Source organism: Centrocercus urophasianus, unplaced genomic scaffold (genome assembly GCF_019232065.1).
Source record: "Centrocercus urophasianus isolate 14NV4802_14NV808 unplaced genomic scaffold, USGS_Curo_1.0 seq_42, whole genome shotgun sequence".
Lineage (NCBI taxonomy): Eukaryota > Metazoa > Chordata > Aves > Galliformes > Phasianidae > Centrocercus > Centrocercus urophasianus.
The window spans coordinates 3,168,189-3,187,807 of NW_024885000.1; the positions used below are offsets into that span (position 1 = coordinate 3,168,189).

The window sequence follows — 19,619 nt, forward strand, 5'->3', positions numbered from 1 at the left end:
ACATGGCTGCGAGCGCGGGGCGGCGCGGACTACACTTCCCATGGGGCATTGCGGCGGGTGGGCGGTTCCCTCCTCCCCTATTGGTCAGCGTCGCCCCCGCTCTGCGCGGCGATTGGTCGCCGCCTTCGGACCCTCCGCGTCCCTCAGAGGAGCCGTGGGCGGAAGTGTGGCGTACGGCGGCCGCGGTGGCTCCGCGGCGTTGAGGTTGGCGCTTCGCGTCCCGCCATGTAACGCGCCGCCGCTCCCCGCCGCCTCCTCCCGTTCTACCGCACCGCTGTCCTTTGCTGCTCGCCCGGCTCCTCCCTCTCAGGGATGGGGGTCCGGCGCCCGACCCGCCGAGGGGGCTCCCGGCCATGAAGGGCGGCGGGGGGGCCGCTCCCAGCACCTGCCCGCCGCGACGGGACCGCGACGTCCGGGGATCGGCGGGGCTCCTCCTCGGTGAGCGCTGGTGGGCGGCGGGGGTCCGGGGGGGGGGGGGGGGGCGGTGCTGGGGGGCCCCCCGCCGGGGGGGGGCCAGGCCGTCGGGACGGGAAAGCGGCGGTGCACGCTGCGGGGAGGGGGTGTTTGGGTCCGTTTTCTGTCCGTTTTCTGTCCCTTTTCTGTCCGACCCGCTTTGAACGCGGCTCTGGGAATCGCGGACCCGCCGTACCGTTGTGCTGTTGGGGATTCCGACGTTTGCGGTGCTGTGAGTTGAGAGGAGGCTGCAGTTCCATCCGACGCTCTGCGTTCGGGTTTTTATATTTTATCTTATATATTTTTTCTTTTTTTTTTTCCCCTCCCAACTCCTCCACGGTTTCCCTCAGCCTTTTCTCCTCTCCTCTCCTCGCCAGATGGGCGGATGCTGCCCACATCAATGGGTGAATCCGTGGAGAAAGTATGCAAATCCGCTGTTGCTCGTGTTATTTGCACGCCTCTTTACACCCGTCCGGCTTTACGCACCCATTACACAACGCTCACCTCCTTTGCACGGCCAAGGCTTCCTCCAACCCGCTCCGTTCCACAGCCTGCCCCATCGCACTGGGGGCCACGCAGCATCAGCTCAGCTCGGCTGCTTTGTTTTTGAAGCAGCCGCAGAGAGAACCGTAGAACTGCACGCTTTGGGTGCAGAGTTTGGTCATTAGCGTTGCTTTCTTCCCCCCCCTTAATCTGCCTGCACCAGCACAGCCCTCCCTACAAACTGCGCCGTCGTGATTTCGGCCCGCCTGTTTATTTTTAGGGTCCCAGAGCCTGTTTGGAGAGAGGAGTTGTTCCATCGTCATAGCAACCGGGCTGAGTGTATTATAAACATTATGAAAGGAAACCTTTTCCATCTTAAATGAGGCTTCCTGTCGCTAATAAGGTTAGGGTCAGCAGAATGCATGGGACCTGTTGTTCGGGGCTCAGTGATGCGCAGGCCTGCCCAGCAGGGATGCTGTTGTGTGGTGCTATCGAAGCCAGTGTCATCTGCTGTTGGTAAACATTCCCTTCAGCCCGTTGTGGTGGCAAATAAGGAGGAAGCAAGCGTGTAATCTACTTAAAGAGGCATTTTCGTCGAAATACGTGTTTCTGTGGCTTACTCAGAAACAGTCACGTCAGTGATAGAAACCAATCACAGGCTCTGCGTTGGTTTAAGTTTGCCATTCTATTTGTCCTGAGCACGCAGCTGAGAGGTGGAGACCAGAAAATGCTCACTTGGGGGGTAGGAAGGTCTCATTTTTTTTTTTAGACAGGAGGTAAAATGATGAAACAAAACAGCGATGAAACAAGCAGCTCCCAAAGCTCAAAATGTTTTCTGACGCCTTGGTTTCTTATAAACGCGCTGCTCAGTTTTTGAGCCAAGAGTGCAAAATGGAGTGCAGCATTTGGTTTAAGTAAATAGGACTGCTGGACTTGGAGAGGGATGAGGTGAGGGAAGCTGAGGAGCATTGCTTATCGAGAGGACATCCTCTGGTGCTTCCTTCCCACTGCTTCCTGCCCTGAGAGCTGTGCTGCTTTTTCCTGCCAGGGCTGAGGGAGGGCTGCAACCTGTTGGAGCCTGGAGTTGTTTTCTCACTGTTCGTTTCTTATTCTAACCTGCTTTTTGTGGTCTGAATGCTCCTTGGAAGGAGTTTCTATGTACTTAGTGATGGAGGCACCGATTTGGCAAGCTGCAGGTTTAGGTGAATTCCTTACATGCAGCAACTTTGGGCTTTTGGCTTTGGGAATGAAGCTACCAAGACAGCGACAGAAGGAGTTGAGGAGGCCTTGCAGTGTTTCTGGTGAGGGATGGATGCTGTTGCCAGCCCCCCCTTGGGGGAGGGAAGCTGACTTTTGGTTTTGTATGCACTAAAATTAATCGAAATTGATAAAGTGCTGAAGGTAAGAGTTGAGGTGAATCACTTTCCCAGGGGCTTGCAAGTGTTTCCTGAAAGATTTGTTGGTAATGGGGTATTTCAAGTGCTGCGCTAATGAAACTGTTGCTTGATTGTGTGTTGATGACTGCTTAATTAGGTATTTCATCAGTGATGTTGCAGCTCTTGTCCTTTTACTACAGTAAAAGGAGTAGGGGGAATAGAGTGGCTATTTACTTGTTGTTTTGGCTGCAGATACCCAACTGCCTGATCTTACTTGAGGTTAACCCTGTCTGGGCCTGTGACCTCCAGAGATCTCCTTTAATCTCAGTGCTCCGTGTTGCTTTTTTATTTGTTTGTTTGTTTTCCTGGAACAGCCATCAAAGGCCGTGTCTGAGCAGGAGTGTTTCACAACGGTGGTGTGGTGGGGGGGAGGTTTATTGTCTGCACATTCCTCCTGTTTGCACGCCGTGGCCATCTTCAGCCATTAGAAACACTGGGGAATGGCACAGTGCAGCCCTGGCAGCTCAGCTTTCTGTCTGTGTGCAGAGCGCCCATGCAAAGCAAGGCAGCAAGTGCAGCTTCCTGTCACGACGCAAGGGCTTCCATTGCACACCTGCTGCACTGTCTGACTGCACTGTCAGCACGAGGTCCCAAAAACCACCTCTAACTTATAGCTGCTGTTTTATTAGAATGATTTTTGAACAGGAGCACGTGCAGAGTGGTTTCGCTCCCTCCCGGCAGATGTCTGTGCCTTGTGGTCGGTGCACAAATACGCGGCGCTGGTTTTGTTGCTGGCAATCTTTGAGCAGCATCTTTTGTGGCGTTGTCACCCAGCAGCTCTGCTGCTGCTCCAATGCTCCTCCGCCGGTCTTTGGAGATGCTGCTTCTGTGCCACTGTGTCTGGGCAGCTGTGTGGGTGCCAATGGAGTGCCTGCAGGTGATGGCTTCGCCGTGCAGGACAGCCTTCTTCCTCCCTCTCCTTTGCACTGTGTGTTGCCTGCGTGGGGGATTCTGACGAGGTTGCAGCCCTGACTGCTGTAATCAGTCCATCTGCAGAAGTCATCAGCCTGCAGCTGCTGATAAGGAAACATGCCGAGGCGAAGGATTACTCGAGCTGTTCTCAGGGCTGAGTCAAACACAGGAAATGTGCCAGAAGACCTCGAAGATGGGGAGGGGGGGGGGGGGTGAGGGTGGGATACAGACCTGCCTTGCTGGAGCTCCCCTGGGTTTCGCCTCCCTCGGGGCTGAATGCTGAAGGTTGTTCTGCAACAGTGAGTAAATCTGTGGCCGCAGCACAGATTGCCCTGTGCCACTTCCGAAGCCGTGCCACCCAGCAATCGCGCGCTGCCTGCCGCAAACGATGCGGAGCCCCGAGGCTCTGCAATCACACGGATTGTGGCATAGATGGATGAGAAGTTGCTGGAAAAGATGTGTATCTCGTGTCCCAGCTCTCATGTAAACGTGAGGCTTTGTACCTTTGTCAAGGCCTCAGAGCGGCAGCAACACGAGAAAGCTCCGCTTTGCAGCGCTCCTATTTAGAAAAGTGCAGCCAAATGCTGTCAGCTCCTCTGTGTACTTCAAGGGTCATCTGTAGGCGTCAGAGAAGATCTCAAGACAATAATAGTGCTCTATTTTAGCATACTCATTACAAAGTATAACTGCCCTCTGCCTCTAGCAACTATTTTTTCCTCGTACTCAAATGGTGCAGAAGTGGGAAGGCTGTTGTCATAAACAGTGCTGTTGCCTGTCTGCCTAATTCCCTCTTTGTCTTTTCATGTGAGACCTTTTTCCTTCTCCGTGGACTCTTGCAAGGCAAATAACCTTCAGCTGAAAGGCAGTTTTTCAGTGGCGTGCTTGTAATTATCAGCACAATCATCTTGAAGGAAAAGCAATCAGACAAGGAGGCCTTTTCTGCTGACGGGAGCTGTGCTGCAAACTGATGGCTTTCACGGGCAGGGCCGTGCATCTGGAAGAAGTTGAGATGTTCCATAGGAGCCAGAAGAGGAGCAGCATCTCAGCATTGTGAGACTGGGGTGCTGGGTTCCCATCCTCCTGCCCCAGCTGCAGAAGGAGGAATTGATGCTGAATGCATCCTTTGGGTTTTCTGAAGTCACAGGCAGGTCGGCTGCGCTGCTTTTAATTGTACATCTCGCGTGATGTTTTGGTTTGCTTTTACTTTCTCCCACTTCTTCCTGGAGGAGCAGCAGTTCTTTGTGTTCTCGTGCCTTATCAAGGCAAGTTTAATAAAGGTAAATTAGATGTGCCTTTGTTCATAGCACCACGTTCTCCTGTAGATGTGTTGCTCTTCCCAAGTTGCTCCAGGTCTCCGAAGGGACAGGTTGTACCTGCCCACCTGTACCACTGCTTTAGCCAGGTTGCAGGGTTATTATTTCCCTTTCTATCTAATCAGGACAAGCTCCTGGATGCATTCAGGTGTCGCTCCGTTGTTTCCTGTAGGTGTGGGCAATAAATAATGAATGAAGAGGGGCGTTCATCTGCAGCACAACCTGTCCGTGCACCATGCCGTGCTGCATCCTTGATGAAATGATGGAAGGAATGGCACAGAGTGCTGAAACCTGTGACTCCAGGAGTGTTGGTAGCAGCTGGATTCATCTGATGTTTGCTGTAGTCATGGCTGTGCCCCTGGGGGGGGGATTCCTTCAGCCATAAGGCTGTGCTGTATGTAGAGATTGTGGTGCCAGCGAGGAGCCCTGCTGTTGTTCTTCTGCTCAGGACAACGTGGCACATTGCTCTTAAGGTGGCTTTTAACAAATCTGTCCTTCTGTTCAATCCAGGCCGTGCTGCTGTTTGTGCCAGGGGAGCACAGTCGTGTCGGCTGTGTGCATCTCAGCTCTGCTCCAGCCGTAAGCCAGGCCATGATGTGACTGCAGTGAGGTTGGAGAGCTTTCCGATAATGACAGCAAAGTGCTTCTTGCTGAAGGGAAGCACAGCACTGACATTACACGGCGTTTCAATTCGGGGATGCAATCATCACAGGTTTTTAGGAGGAGAAAAAGCCTTTGCCTCCCTGATATTGTCCTGCTAATCTAATTTCTGTGTGATTGCCTCCCGTTGCATCGCTCGGCGCTGTTTGGTGCAGTGCTGCTTATGGGCCTTTGAAGCTGCTGCAGATGAACGTAGCGTGGGAATAATCACTCAACTTCATTTTCCTGCTCTTTCTCTGCTAACACTTATCACGGGTATTGACAGCTCTGTAGAATGGTAGAATCAAGTCCTTATGTCTACACAACACCCCGTGCGTGTGCATCATCCTGACAGGATAATGAGGCTGTGCTGGTGATGCTCGGTAGGAAGTGGCATTGGCAAAGTGCACAGCAGAGAGCTGGAAGGGCTTTAACTCCATTCCCTGCCCCACAGCTCCGTGCTGCAGGACCAGCTCAGCAGCTGATGTCTTCTTAGAGTGCTCAGCAATTAATTTGGGCAAGCGCAGAGCTGTACTCATCAGTAATTAACGAGGAAAGCACCTTAGGCCAGCATAACTGGGTGGTGTGGGTGTCCTTCATTTTGAGATTGTTGCCTGTAATTGCAGCAATTTAACCCAGTTGATCAATGTAACATCGTGTCAGTGTGCCATCAGGCAGGTATTTGTGAAAATAGGTTAAATGCAATGGGCTCTGCCCAAAAAGAATACCTGCCCCGGGGCACCTGATTTAAAATAGGAATGCTCGGTCCTGTGTAAACTGTCAGCAGTAATCCTTTTTCAGGGCTGACTGGATTCTGAGGCTCTGACATGTAGACTGTTCTCTTCCTTATTTAGGGCTGGCTAAGTGCTGGGCAGTAACGAGATTGGAATAAAGGCTTTGGTAATGAGGACAAACTGGCAGTCCTGCCTGGATCTCAAACTTAGCCCTGCGTGCGCGTGGACCTCAGCAACACGGACACGAGTCCTTGCTGGGGCTGTGAGCCTTCAGAGCCTCCTCCTGCCAACAGCACTTGGTGTCTAGAGCTGCACTCACCCCAGTAGGAGCCCCTGTGCCATTTAGGTTGGCCTTTATGGAGGGTTGGGGCAGGGGGAAATCCGGCAGGGCGCGCATCCAGCGTAGATCTTTGGGAAGGCTCTTACTGCAGAGCAGCCCTGTTTGTTTTTGTTACACTGGAAGAAGTTGAAGCTGTACGGAGAGAAGCCACGTGTTCTGGGATAAGAGAATCCATATGGGATGCTGCATTAATATAATTCTAGCTGTTTTAGTTCACAGCCTGGTTTCTAATTCCTCTCTACGGACGGGATTATTGGTGTTGCACTTAAATTTTGGTGCAAGCATCACCTCATACAGGCAGATGTAGTCAGGGAATGACCTCCATCTCTGTACTGGTGACTGTACATCCCTCCTGTACTGTACATCCCTGACTCTACATCCCTCCTGCAGTGCAGGAGAACTGTGCTGCAGTGACACTGGTCCTAAAAGACCTCAGCCTTGAAAACTTGAAAAGCCAAGTCAGTGCTTGAAAGGGATGATAATTGCAGAAGAAAGATGAGAGAGGAGGCTGGGGGTTGGTTGGGAGGGACGTTTGAAATGTGAACTGAAGGAAGGTTGGGTTGTTCTTCACAGTGACATCTTCAGGCAGCTGGAGGAGGAGGCTGCAGGTGAGTGGGTGAGAAAGGAGGAGGAGGTTTGATCTCACCTGGGTGCACCTGAGCTGTTCCTCAATACAACTCAGAATGGCTGAACGCGGAACAACTAAGAATTGGGGTGGTTTTCTTTTTGGGTTGGTTTTTTGTTGGGTTTTTTTTTTTTTTTGGGTAATGACTCATTGCAACTTACCCAAAATGACCTGATTTAGTTAAATGAGGCTAAATATAACCCATGTGAAAAGGACTGACATGTGGGAGGAGACGATAGCAGTTGGCTCTCAGCCTCCCTGTTCTGCAGGGAACATCTTTCACGACTGGTGACTAATAATTTTTTACTCTTGCTGCCTTTGGAAATAACATCTCTGTGCCCTCACCCTCCTTCTAGGGAGACGCCGAAGATGCACAGTTCCTAATCTGTTGCCTTGTCTCTGCGTTTCAGCTTACTGCTATGGACAGTGCTATCACCCTGTGGCAGTTCCTCCTCCAACTCCTGAAAGAGCCTCAGAACAAGAATATCATCTGTTGGACCTCCAATGACGGGGAGTTCAAACTGCAGCAGGCAGAGGAGGTGGCCAGACTGTGGGGAATCCGCAAGAACAAACCCAGCATGAACTATGATAAACTCAGCCGTGCTCTCAGATACTATTATGTGAAGGTAACACAGTCCATAAATCCACCTGAAATCCTTATCCATCTTACCAGCTTCTGCCTAATGAGCTTTGTTGCCTTTTTCATTCTCTTCAAGGGGAGAGGTGTCACTTCTGGCTCCAAGAGTTAAGTGAGGTGCACTGACTCAAGTTTAGAGGTTTTTCTTTTTCCCCTTGTTTATCCTCATGCCTGCTTCCTCCCCAGTGGTTATTTTCTAAGTTTCTGGATGGCTTTATGCAAAATTGTTTTCCTCTTTAATGTATGCCTTTGCTATCATCCTTCTGTGAGTAATATTCTCCTTTCCAACCACTGAAACCTTTTCTGTAATGATCTCTATGAAGGAGCTATCAAAAGAGGGATTTCCAGCATGGTAGCTCACAGGTTCTTTGTTTTCATTCTTGTGTTCAGAAATGCACCTCTACTGAGGAGACTGAGTTTAGTCCAGCAGGGTGAGGTGCTTCTCTTCTGAAGCTGATGTCTCTTCAAAGAACTTGTAAGAACACGAGTGGTGTCAAAAAGCTGAACCAGAACCACAGTGTGGGATTGCTGCCTTCATTTCAATAACCTTCCAGTAAGCCATTTATCCCACAACTGTTGTTATGTGGGTGTTTGAGATTAAAAAAAAAAAGGTTTCTGAAGAAGCTGTCAGTTCGTGGGGTGCAGTGCTTGGAGTTTAATACTGGGCAGCACAGTTCCCTTCATCTGGCTTTGCACCATGAGGTCTCACTAATAACAACTGTACAGTAAATCAGCATCCTCTGGGGCCCAAATTGTGTGTGGCATTTTGGTGAGGAGCTAAGCAAGTTTGACAGAGTTTGTGATGTTAAGATAACTGATAAGCCCACGTTCTGCTGAACGGTTCAGCTGCTTTCTTTTATTACCATCTCACTAAGAATAAGGGTGGTTTGATTTAATGTATTAGGCATCAATTCTACAAACCTTGCAAGCTTTAATCTTGTATGTTCTCCTCTCAGATTATGCTTGCAGTGCCCAGAGCAGTGACCTTAACTTCAGTGGTGGTGTCTTTGTTTCCTAGTGGATCGTCTTAAGTATTTGAAACAGAATTGCTCTGCTGTCTTAGGGTTTGCTGTGGGTGCATTGAGGTCAGGTGGAGCCTCACTTGTGTGTCTGTGAGCTCTGGAAATGATACTTTGGCAGGAAAACTGAATTGCAAGAATGCAGTGTGTTAAAAACAAGAGGAAAAAAGAAAAGAATTTCTGTTGAAAGATGACAAACCATTGAATTCCTCAGTCTATTTTAGGCAGAGTTTGTAGCAGGAAAGTGAATCTAAAGGAGGGCTGACAATACCTATCTTCTTACCCACAGAATATCATTAAAAAGGTGAACGGTAAGAAGTTTGTGTACAAGTTTGTTTCTTATCCGGAGATCTTAAAAATGGATCCACTTGTCGTGGGCCGGATGGAAGGAGAGCCTGAACTGAGCAGCTTTGCAGAGGTTAGCAGTGCTCCAAAGGACGTGGAGAGCTGTGGGAAGGAGAAGGCTCAGTCGTGTGCCAAATCCTCCAGCCGCAACGACTACATCCACTCAGGCTTGTACTCCTCTTTTACGCTGAACTCCCTGAACTCTTCCAACGTAAAACTCTTCAGGTCCATCAAGATTGAGAATCCGGCTGAGAAACTGACAGAGAAGAAAGCTGCTCAGGATCCAACGCCGTCTGTCATCAAGTTTGTCACCATGCCCTCCAAAAAGCCTTCGTCCGTCCCCCTGGTCGCCACCACTTCAACAGTCTCTGCTACATCCACTGCTTCTGCCACCTCAACTGCATCCTCCCTTCCCATGGGATCAGAAGAAACTCTGCAGACCTTGGAGACTCTCGTTCTCCCCAAGTTAACTATCCCTGAAGCTCCAGCACCTTTGCCAAACTTGACCACCAGCTTTACCCCAACTCCACCTGTATCCTCGGTTTCTCCCGTTCTGCAAGTTCCTTCCACCCCCCCATCGCCGCCCCTGAGTTCTAATCCTGACCTGGACATTGACACGGACATAGAATCAGTGGCTTCTCAGCAGCTGGAGCAGGCTCAGAGCCTTCAGCATCAATCCCCAGAGCCCAAAGAGCAGGATTCATCTGTTCTGGAGAAGGAATTTGCCAATCACCTCTCCAGATCTAAAAAACCCAAAGGGCTGGAGTTGGCTCCTACTCTCGTCATTACAGGCAGTGATCCAAGTCCATTGGGAATACTGAGCCCTTCCCTCCCCACTGCCTCTCTTACTCCAGCACTTTTCTCCCAGGTAATTCCCCCACCTCCTTTATTTTTTTTTAAAGTGACAGTAGTGGTTCTGTTACACTGTAAGGCAGTAAGGGAGGGCAGATGAACCAAACCAGCACTGTAAGGATCCTTTGTAAGCGTTCCAGAGTGACACCGAATTATTTCCAAAGCACTTCGGGCTCATTCTGAAATCCTTCAGGTTGATTCTGAAATTCCTTTAAAAACAGGTGTGTGTTCAGCAATGTTCTTTCACTTGATTTAGTAGCCGTTAAAACCATAATAATGTGATTTAATGTGATGACAATGGCTGCAGAATTTGGTTGTTCTCAGCGCGTGGGAAAGGAAAGCTTTTGTTCCTCATGGAAAATTTGGAAGAGAACTGAATCCAACTATGCTGTTGTTCTGTATACATTTAATCTCCTTCCTGTAATAAATTGGAGTTAAACTGCAGGGAAACTGCTGATAGAAAATTGAAATGGCTGAAGACAGGAGAAAAACAGCGTGCAGTTGCACTTTTGGAACCCCTCAAAGTGTTTGGCTTGTAAACCTGGAGCATCCAGAGCATTCAGAAGCTGGGTGTGCATTTCTTTTGTTGTAGCTTACGTCCCCCATGTCACTCAGTCCATGTGTGCGTGCCCGCTCTGCTCGTTTTAAATTCATAAGCTGAGTTCTCCAAAGTCACTTGCAGGTGCTGCATATGAATTGCAGGAGGAGGCAATTTGCTGTAGGTTACAGCAGGATTTGGCAGCTGCAGGGAGGAGAGCTAAGAAAGGGGAGGGAAAACTGATGGCTGCTGCTGCTGTGGTGGGTTTTGAAGGGAAGAGGAGGAGGTGGGAGGAGGCAGAAGGAGAGAATGGGAGTTCCTAAAATGGGATCCAGCCCTCTGCAGCTGGAGGAGCTGGATGACTGTGGCCAAATTTACATATGCAGTGCATTACTCCCAAGTGCAGCTTTCACACGACTGACTGTCTTTGTGTGTTTTGCAGACTCCCATCTTGCTGACCCCAAGTCCCTTGCTCTCCAGTATTCATTTCTGGAGTACCCTCAGCCCAGTTGCTCCTCTCAGTCCTGCAAGGTTGCAAGGTGCTAATACTCTCTTTCAGGTAAGTTCCAGCAAGTTCAGCCCATCTCTGAGCCATACTTGTCAGTGCTTTCTTCAGAAGACCTGTAGGGATCTGTTAGCCCAAGAATCTGATGGCAAGTTTGGGCAGTAATGTTTGCTGTTTAATAAGGTGAGGCAGTTAAGTAGTAGGCATTTCATGATATGTCATGAAATATGTCATGCTTTGGTTGCTCAGTCTTTCCAAGTTTGAAGTACTAAAAAGTTTCCTTTCACTCGGGGGATCTTTTTGTACCTGGTGCCCTTTTCTCTGCAAACAGCTGATAATTGATTGAAGAACAACGTAGGACTTTGTTTCCCAACAACCTGTATAAAGTCATTTTCTTGTGATATGACTGATTTAGGATATAGGCAGCGCTCAGTGCAGAGGCTGCAGTCTGTGTCCCTCCTGCAGCACTGGCTGTAATAGCTGGGGTTGTGCAATCTGTGGTGTGGTGGCATTTAAAAAGTAATTAGTTGGGGGAAGACAGGAAGATTCTTTGAAAGGTTTTTTTGTTTGTTTGTTTCCTGGGGAGCTTCTTTATGCACGGTTAGGGAGGAACATTGAATTAAAATGCCCTTTCTCAACCACTTTTGTTTTGTCTCTTAGTTTCCATCAGTGCTGAACAGTCACGGCCCATTCACACTGTCTGGACTGGATGGACCCTCTACCCCTGGCCCATTTTCCCCTGATCTGCAGAAGACATAGCACACGAACTGGTGGAAAGGACATATTGGCAAGCAAGGAAAAGAGATGACACTTATATTTAACCACGATTTTTGTAACAGAGCGATTTATAATTCCACAGAGATTATCAGCAGTCATAATTTTTGCCATTCCCAGATAAAATGCCTTTTTTTGCAAAATTCCTGTTTTTTGAAGACCCAGATTGGTAATGTTTATGCAAATGCCTTAATAGGAGCTGAAGCTCCGGTCTCTTCCCTCCTTGGTTGGAAGACTTCACTATGGTTAAAGGGAGTTTCAATTGGTGTTGCAGTAACTGAGTCTGCACTGTTTGCAGTCAATAGTATCAGAGAAGTCTTTTCTCTGTGACTCTTGGAAAACCTCTGTTCTTCTGCTTCCTGTGCTTGGCAAGAAGAAATTTAATCACGATTGAAGCTGGCATTGCAGGAAATGCTTGGGAAAGGAGTGTGTGCGTGCACTCAGCTTTGCCTTGGGGCCTGATAACTTCTGCAGCAGCAAAACAGCCCGCATCTTATCTGCTGTAAAAACATCTTGTCTCTTTGCAGGTAGCAATTTTCAAGGCATGCTCCATGGTTGTGTTTCTGAGATGTGGACAATTTCTCAATGACACTGCATGCAGGCAGCCCAGCCTTGCAGTGCTTGGCTCCTGGATGCTTCCGAGCCCTCCTTCAGCGAGGGGGCAAAGCCTGGAGACAAACAAATGGTGGGATCGGTTCTTTTCAGTTGTCAGAAAGTTTGAATGCTGAAGTCCAAACATTTCTTGTGCCGGAGACCTGTAATCTCACTGCTGGAAGATGAGCAGAATGGTGGATTTGACGTGAGGTGTTGAGGGTTTATCTGCGACGTGAGGTTGCTGCCTGATGCCGCGTTTTCAGCCCCAAGCAGTGGGTGAGAACGCCGATGTCTGAGTGTTTTTACTGTTGTTTTTTATCCCACAGTTTGAAGTGGAGAAGCTTTTCCCAGCTCTTTTCTCGAGTTTGGCTTTAAATCTATGGCTTTTTTTGTATTATTATTCGAGGAAGCACTCAGACCCTGAGAAAGTTGGGCTTAATGTGTACCGCTAGCTGACAGAGGTACCAGGGGTATCCGCCTCACTGTAAATTTGCACTTGCTTTTCTTTCCTTGGTGGCCACGTGTGTGTGAATTAATACAAGACGAGTTTCCAGAGCCATTTGAAACACTGATGACATTTTTTAATTAGATTTTTAAACCTCAGGAGGCCTTTTGAGAGAATGGAGGAATGAAAGAAGAGGGACTTGCCCTCGCGGATGGGAGGTCTCAGTCTGTGCCCTTCTGCTTTGGGGCATCTGCTGTCAGGCAGCAACTTCCGTTTGCCACTCACGTTGTGAGCTGAGTGACATAAGATAATCTTGATAAAACACCTTCTAGAAAACAGATTGAGGCCGTCTCCTTCCTTTGGTGTCCCCAGTGGCTGGCTGTGAAGGTTTAATGAGCAGAGGAAGGCTGTACCTTAACAGCACGAGGAGCTGGCAGTGTGCTTCTTGCATAGCACACCCTTTTGATGGAGAAACGGTGAGCTCAGGCTTGCCACAGTTTTCCTTTTGCCACTTTTGCAGACTGAATTCACTTTAAAGCATACGTATGACAATACCCAGGACTTAACTTACTGCAGTGATGTTCTCTCTATATTCTAGCGTTGAATAAACCACTTTGTATGTTTCTGATGCAGCACCCTCGACACGAGTGGGGGTAATGGAGTTGCTTTTTGGGCATTGTTCATCCAGAAAGTCCTCTGCCAAGTGGGAGAAAAGAGCGTGCCTGTTTCAGGTGCTGGTAGCAGGGAGTGAGCTCGTGTAATGAACTGTCTTCCTGTTGAGTTTCATTGGAGGAGTGATACTGCTTTGCATTTAGACATCAGCAGATACAGGATAAAGTTCCTGTGCCGGTGGCTCTTAAAATGACAATGTGCAATATTGACTTTTTTTTTTTTTTTTAAATGCAGAGAGAAACCTGCAGATCATAAAATTAAGAGCAGGCATGTGGAATTTTCTGGTTTGCATGATAGCTTATGAGTTTGCTCTAGAAAATATATATAGCTATGTATAAATAGCAGCACTTTTAATGGCTGTTTTAGGTTGGCCAATGTTATGCCCAACGTGTGTGTGGATTTGAGAGCAACGTTGCAGACTAGGATTAGAGTTTAAAAATGACTAATGAGCACTAAAGACTTGCAATTTAATTGCTTCCCTTTCCTTGTCCCCTATGGAGAAAAGCCAAGTTTTAATTTAGAAGTTGTGTATGTGCACACGTGCACTTAATTTTTTTTGTGAACTGTATCACTTTCAGCATAGATATGCAAGAGAACCAAATGCTAACTAATAGAGCTTGTCAGTTTTTGCTTGGCCTGGTTTCATGCTGTTCTCCAAGTAGCTGCAGCAGATTGCACTGCCATAGCTGTGAGATGCACGCTCACCTTCAGGAACACTTTCTTTAGGGAAAGCTGCTATGAAAGTGCAGCCTCTCTGTATTTCAGCCTGGTAGTGTCCAAATTCCTGACAGGTGATGTGAGAGGATGATTACTTTTGCTTAGGCACCTGCCTTGGAAAACAGGAGTCCCCTATGGGGTTGTAACCTCAGGAGGCAGTTGGGAAAGCAAACTGTAAGTCTGGGCACGGGGAGAGAGGCTTGCTGACGTTTTCCCCACTTCAGGTCACTTAAGATAATACCTAATATTGTATATATGCTGCCTCATTAAGCAGACGTTTATTAATAAGCATAGAACTGCCAGCTTTTTTGGATCACATTCCTCAGAGCTCGGTGATGTGACTTGCTGGTGCTCTACTGGCTCACTTCAGGAGCAGTTTGCAGCTCATTGCAACTTGTTTTTAGTATAGGGAAGGTGGGGTTAGTATAGGCTCTTCTTTAATTATCACGTTAGCAGTTTGTAATATGGGTATAGTGCCATGTTGGTTTAAAAAATAGTGCAGCATTACAGAGACGTTGTGTTACATTGCAATTCATGTTGCTGAAGTAACTGTGGTATTGTTGAATGCTTTGATAGTATTTGCATTGGTTAATTCATAGGTGGTGGTAGAATTAGACTGGATGAGCATGGAAGCTGAACATCTGTCTTGCTTCTGGAAATCTCTTTTAAATGTCACTGCTGCTGTATAATAGCACTGCAGAGTTGCAAAGCTTGTGCTGCTGCTGCTGTCTGTGCTATGTCTGTCTTTTTTGAGAAGCTGAACCATCAGGATGCCACTAGCTGCAAGCAGACAATCCATGGAAAGCAGAATTGTGCAGATCATCCCCTGCAGTTATACAACGTTCCCTGTTCCACCTTCCTGTTTTCAGACAACGGGATCCCAGTGATGAGGGGCGGTGGAAGAAAGCTTTTTCCTTAACAGAGTGGAATCCCAGAGCCTTGTTTCAGGATTCTGTCCTCAGCATTGCTGGCTGGCTGTAGTTCCCATGCAGTGCCTTTGGCACATTGCATTCTGCAGGTCAGGAAGTGATGAAACTCCTCAAATTTGGGAGTTCACTGTGTTCCATCAGCGTGTCCTAAGGCTTCAGTGTCTGTGCACCCTTGCTCGAAAGGAGTGTGTGTTATCACAGGAAAGGCTTTGGCTGGTCAGTAGTTTGGGATACGTTTCTCCCCATAGTTTTTTCAGGCCCTGGATATCTAGCAGATGGATTCTTCTTGTTTTTGATAGTGTTCATTTTAACCACAAATGAGGGCTGTTTTTGTGCATATCTTCCACCACGAAGCGCTGCATGGTGTCAGATCCCCCATCCCCTGTGACTTCAACTTGGGTGCAAGAATTTCAGCAGCTTGGGACTGGGTGGCAGAGCTGGCCTGGCCCACCCAGGCAGCTCCAAGGTAAGCATTGGGTTCAGAGTTCTGCTCCACTTCTGTAGCATTTTCCTTGTGCTGGGTTTGGAGCCCATAGAACTGACAGTCTGTTGGCCACCCGTGGTTTATCAGTGTATTTTTTAGTTAATTTTTGCTACTGTTTTATAGCTTTTTTTGTTGTTGTATTTACTCATATTTTACTCTACCACTTAACCTCTTCCATTTTGAACACATGTTTGTTTACAAGACACATCTCAGTGTTGTTATCAAGATGCTATCTTGGTATTGTCAGCTATGAAATAAACTACATCAGTAGTTAAGGGACGTTGTCAGAATGGCCAGATGCTTTGAAACTCAATGTGTGAGTTTGGGGTGTCTGTAACAACGTTGTTCTGTTTTGTTCCTTAGTTCACCTGTGTAGGAAATAGATTGATCTTCTGGTCCTGGGTGTGGGTGGTTTATTTTGTCTGACCAGTTTTGGAGCATCTTATTGCAGACAGGCAGCCTGAGCCTCACAGGATTTGTGCTCAGCAGATCAATTGAAAATCCAATGAAAATCAGATGAAAATCCATTAAAATTGCAGTTGTGTTCCTTAAAAAGCTATTTGGGGTGCTGTAAGGAGGGGTGGTACGTCTTGTCTAAACAGGAATTGTTGTGGCTTGATTTGAGTTTAATTAAGCAGTAATTGACAATGGCTGCTGTTTAGTCTGAACAGTGTTAGCAAATCTGCTTAATGTGGAGCCTTTGGTGACTGCCATCAAGTTGAGTGGCAGTGAATATGTGCCGTGCTAAAGTTGATCTGCTGAAATCAGAGGCTGTCAGATGAAGATTAAAAGATAAAACGTGGTGACAGTTGTTTTACACAGTTCTTTGGGGCTGTTCCTGCCAAAGGCTTTTTCCTGGATTGACATCTGCGGACGCCGCGTTCCACTTGGAGTGAGCAAAGCCTATGGACTCTGCAGGAGCCTTACCAAGCAGGTTCCAAACAGAGAAATATTCCTGAAAATAGAAGTAAATCTTTTCTCTGTGGCTGGCTTTTAGTCCTAAGGATGCAATCTGAGGGCAGCAAAGCTGCACTGATGGCAGTGCTGCGTTGTTTCTGTGTTGTGCATCACTGTTGGACCTTCTGCTCAGATTCCCTGACTGTCCTGGTGCTGCCTGAAGCAGGAGGAGAGTGTTGGTTTTGGGTCTCTGGTAGGTCTAGAACTGAGGAGTGTTGTTCTTGATTTGTGCAAAGAACAAACAGACGTAAAGGAGAAGATGTTCAGTGCAGGAAGTTGGCTCTTTCTGGAGGATGCTGCTTTGCTGACTTGTCACCATCCTTGTTTTGTTTGTTCCTTTCCCCCCAAAAAAGTGACTTTCAGGATAAGAAAGCTGGGCAGGGCCCCATGCTTCTGCTTGGATGTGCATGCTGATGTATTTCCCTTTGCAGACAGCAAGATGTCAGGTTCATATAAACTATTCTACCAAACACAGGAGAACTGATTAGAATTGATTTTCATTTCCCCTCCCCTTCCAAAGAATGTTGTAGAAGACTTTAATTGCAGAGCCGTCGCTGGCATCTAATTAAAAAAGCAAACTTGTACAGCTTGTTTCCTCTCTGCATTGTTTCCACCCAGCTCTCTCCATACAAACATACGTGTGCACACCTATTCACTGCCAGGGGACGTGTGCTCAGGATGCAGTGCAGCTTCCAGGTTTGTGCACTCAGAGCAAACACTGCACGATGCAGTTGCCACTTGTAAAACGTTTTGCACGTGCTGTGGATGCCTTTGGGGGGCTGTTCTTTTTTTCTCTTGGAAACACTCAGATTGGTTGTAGCACAGTGTGGGCTGAGGATTGCCAAAGGTTCTTTTTCAATGCGTTGTTGTATGCCGCATCTTCCTGGCAAAAGAAGTGTCTTCAATGCATCTTTGACCAGATTTATGTGCACGGAACAAAAGTTGAGGCTTTTTTATTTTTATTTTTTATTTTCATCTTCCTAAAACTTTCTCTCTTGAGGCCAGAAGGTGTAATGGTCAGCATTTGGAAAACAGGGGTCTCGTAATGGAGGCACGGATCCGACTGTCAGCAGTGCAGGGAGGTTGCAAAGCACTGCTTGGAGCCCACGTCCTCGAGCAGTACGTGCAGCAGTGCTGTATACCAATAACTGGAAGCTGTTTTTTGTTTTCTTTTCCTTATTTTCTGGAACACAGGGAGGAAGGTGGTGAAGATGGGCTCTGCATGGATCCTGGTGTGTGCTGTGTGCCGGGATGCAATACCTGGGTGTGCTCTGGGCTCCTCGAGCTGTGCTGTGGGTTGTTTTGGCAAGCATGTCTTATCTCTTCAGGCTTTGGAACTGCTTTAGGGAATTGTGTTGACTTTTTGTTCTGCTGTTGTTCAGTTGCACAGAGTTTTATATATATGATGTACTAGTTTTTAACGTTAATTCTCCGTGAACAGGGTTGAGATTATTCATTGTAGTTTAAAACAAAAAAGAAAAAAAGCAAAAAAAAAAAAAACCAATGACAAAAAATATATTCTAAAACTCCCTTTGAAAATCTTGTTTGTATCCTGTTGCAGTGTTACCAGATGGCCTTATGTACATCACAGTGTTTTGTGATAAGTACAGTAGCACATTTAATGCTTATCTCCCCCAACCCCTCTGTTTTTATAGCTGAGAAGTGTATTCTTAATAATAGAGATGGAATAAATAGGGAAGCTCAAGTGACACGCATAGTGAAGATAGTGGTTGTCTCCTGTCATGCATATGAGGACAGCTGGAATCAATCTGAGGCTGAACAGGGGAGGTAACCAGCATGGGGCTTTGGCCTGGGACTGCTGAGAACACAGAGCATGCTGATGGCAGACAGCTCTTGTGTGCCACTTGTAACACAGGAAAGGTCCATTGGCTGCAGCAGAGCTGCTGTGTGTTGCAGCAGCTGAGGATCTGCTCCTTGCAGCTTTCTGCCTGTGGCTCAGCTGGAGCCAGGGAGCAAAGCATGAGCTGAACAGGAAAGACTTTAAGCAACCAGATCAGCAGTGGTGCTGGTTGGCAGTTGTTCTGTTTCTTTTTCGAGTGCACATCTGTTTTGGAAAGCAATTTTTCTGATGCCTTTGGTGCTGCTCCTCGAGTGGCTTCTTCAGGTTTACCTGGGCTCTGTGCAGATCAGCACAGTGATGTCTGCAGTATTTTTCATACTCCTGCAGCTCTGACTCTTCTGCTTGGGGCAGATTGAGGAGACAACCACATCAGCTTAACTCTGCAAGTGGATCCTCTCTTGTTTTCCTGTGATTTAGAAGAAACATCAGTGGTAAAAATGATACGAAGTCAGCAGATGACGTTTTCAGTTACTCTTTCCAGAACAGAATTGCATTGGATACACGTGTCCTGTGCCAAGCCAAGAGGCAAAGTTATGTCATAGCAAACATCTGTGTGCTTCCTTCCTTGGAGATTCATCCTAGGCCTGGAGGTTGGAGACAGCAATGGCCTTGCACTGCTTTGGTGCTCTGGTTAGAGTTGGGAGAGAGTAGCTTCTCAGTCTTTATTACTTCAGAAAAATAATACCTTATAATAAGAGTATCTTAATGCCATTGTGTTTAAAAAATAAGATGCTGGTATGTAATGCAAGTACATAAATAGCCAAAGTTTTCAGTAATTGTTCAGTGTTACTAAATTTGCTTTTATTTAACCTTCCGAGGTAACATATTAGGAAGACCTTCGGCGTGTTGGGAGAAACAAACAAAAAGTCTGATCAACTTAATCCATGTCCATATGCAGTTCTTTGAACACATTTCAGGTTTGGCTGCGATTCGGAGGGCGAAGTTGTGAGATGCAAAACGTGTTTTGGAGGAAGTGCACTGTAATGACTTCAAAGTGACTCGTGCTGCTTTTACCGAGCGGCGTATTGGCAGTTTTGATTCAAACATAATGAAGGTCTTTCCTGAGGAATCAGGTGACTTTTCTATTGCTTCAATTTTTGTGCAAAAAAAAAAAAATAATAAAAAAAAATCCATGTATTGCAATTTTTTTTTTTTTAAATAGGGTGGGAATAGTTAAAGAAAACTATTTTATGTAAGAACTGACAGAGAGATTTGCTTTGTATAATGCAAGCTGGCTTTAAAAAAGCATTGTAGCAAATTATTCAAGTCAATCATATGTTAATAGTTATGTGCAACCAGACATGCAAAACAATTGTATTTTTTTAAATAAATATTTTTAACAAAGTTCCTGATCT

At 47.0% G+C, this 19,619-nt stretch overlaps 1 protein-coding gene across 1 annotated transcript; it reads left to right on the forward strand.

The window, feature by feature from the left end:
* The first annotated feature begins 347 nt into the window (after positions 1-347).
* Positions 348-19,608, forward strand: ELK4 (ETS transcription factor ELK4). The gene is made up of 5 exons (XM_042833511.1): positions 348-438; positions 7,346-7,561; positions 8,881-9,804; positions 10,769-10,885; positions 11,492-19,608. The coding sequence occupies exons 2-5, from the start codon at positions 7,355-7,357 to the stop codon at positions 11,588-11,590; spliced, it is 1,347 nt and encodes a 448-aa protein (XP_042689445.1). The 5' UTR covers positions 348-438; positions 7,346-7,354; the 3' UTR covers positions 11,591-19,608.
* Positions 19,609-19,619: the final 11 nt, after the last annotated feature.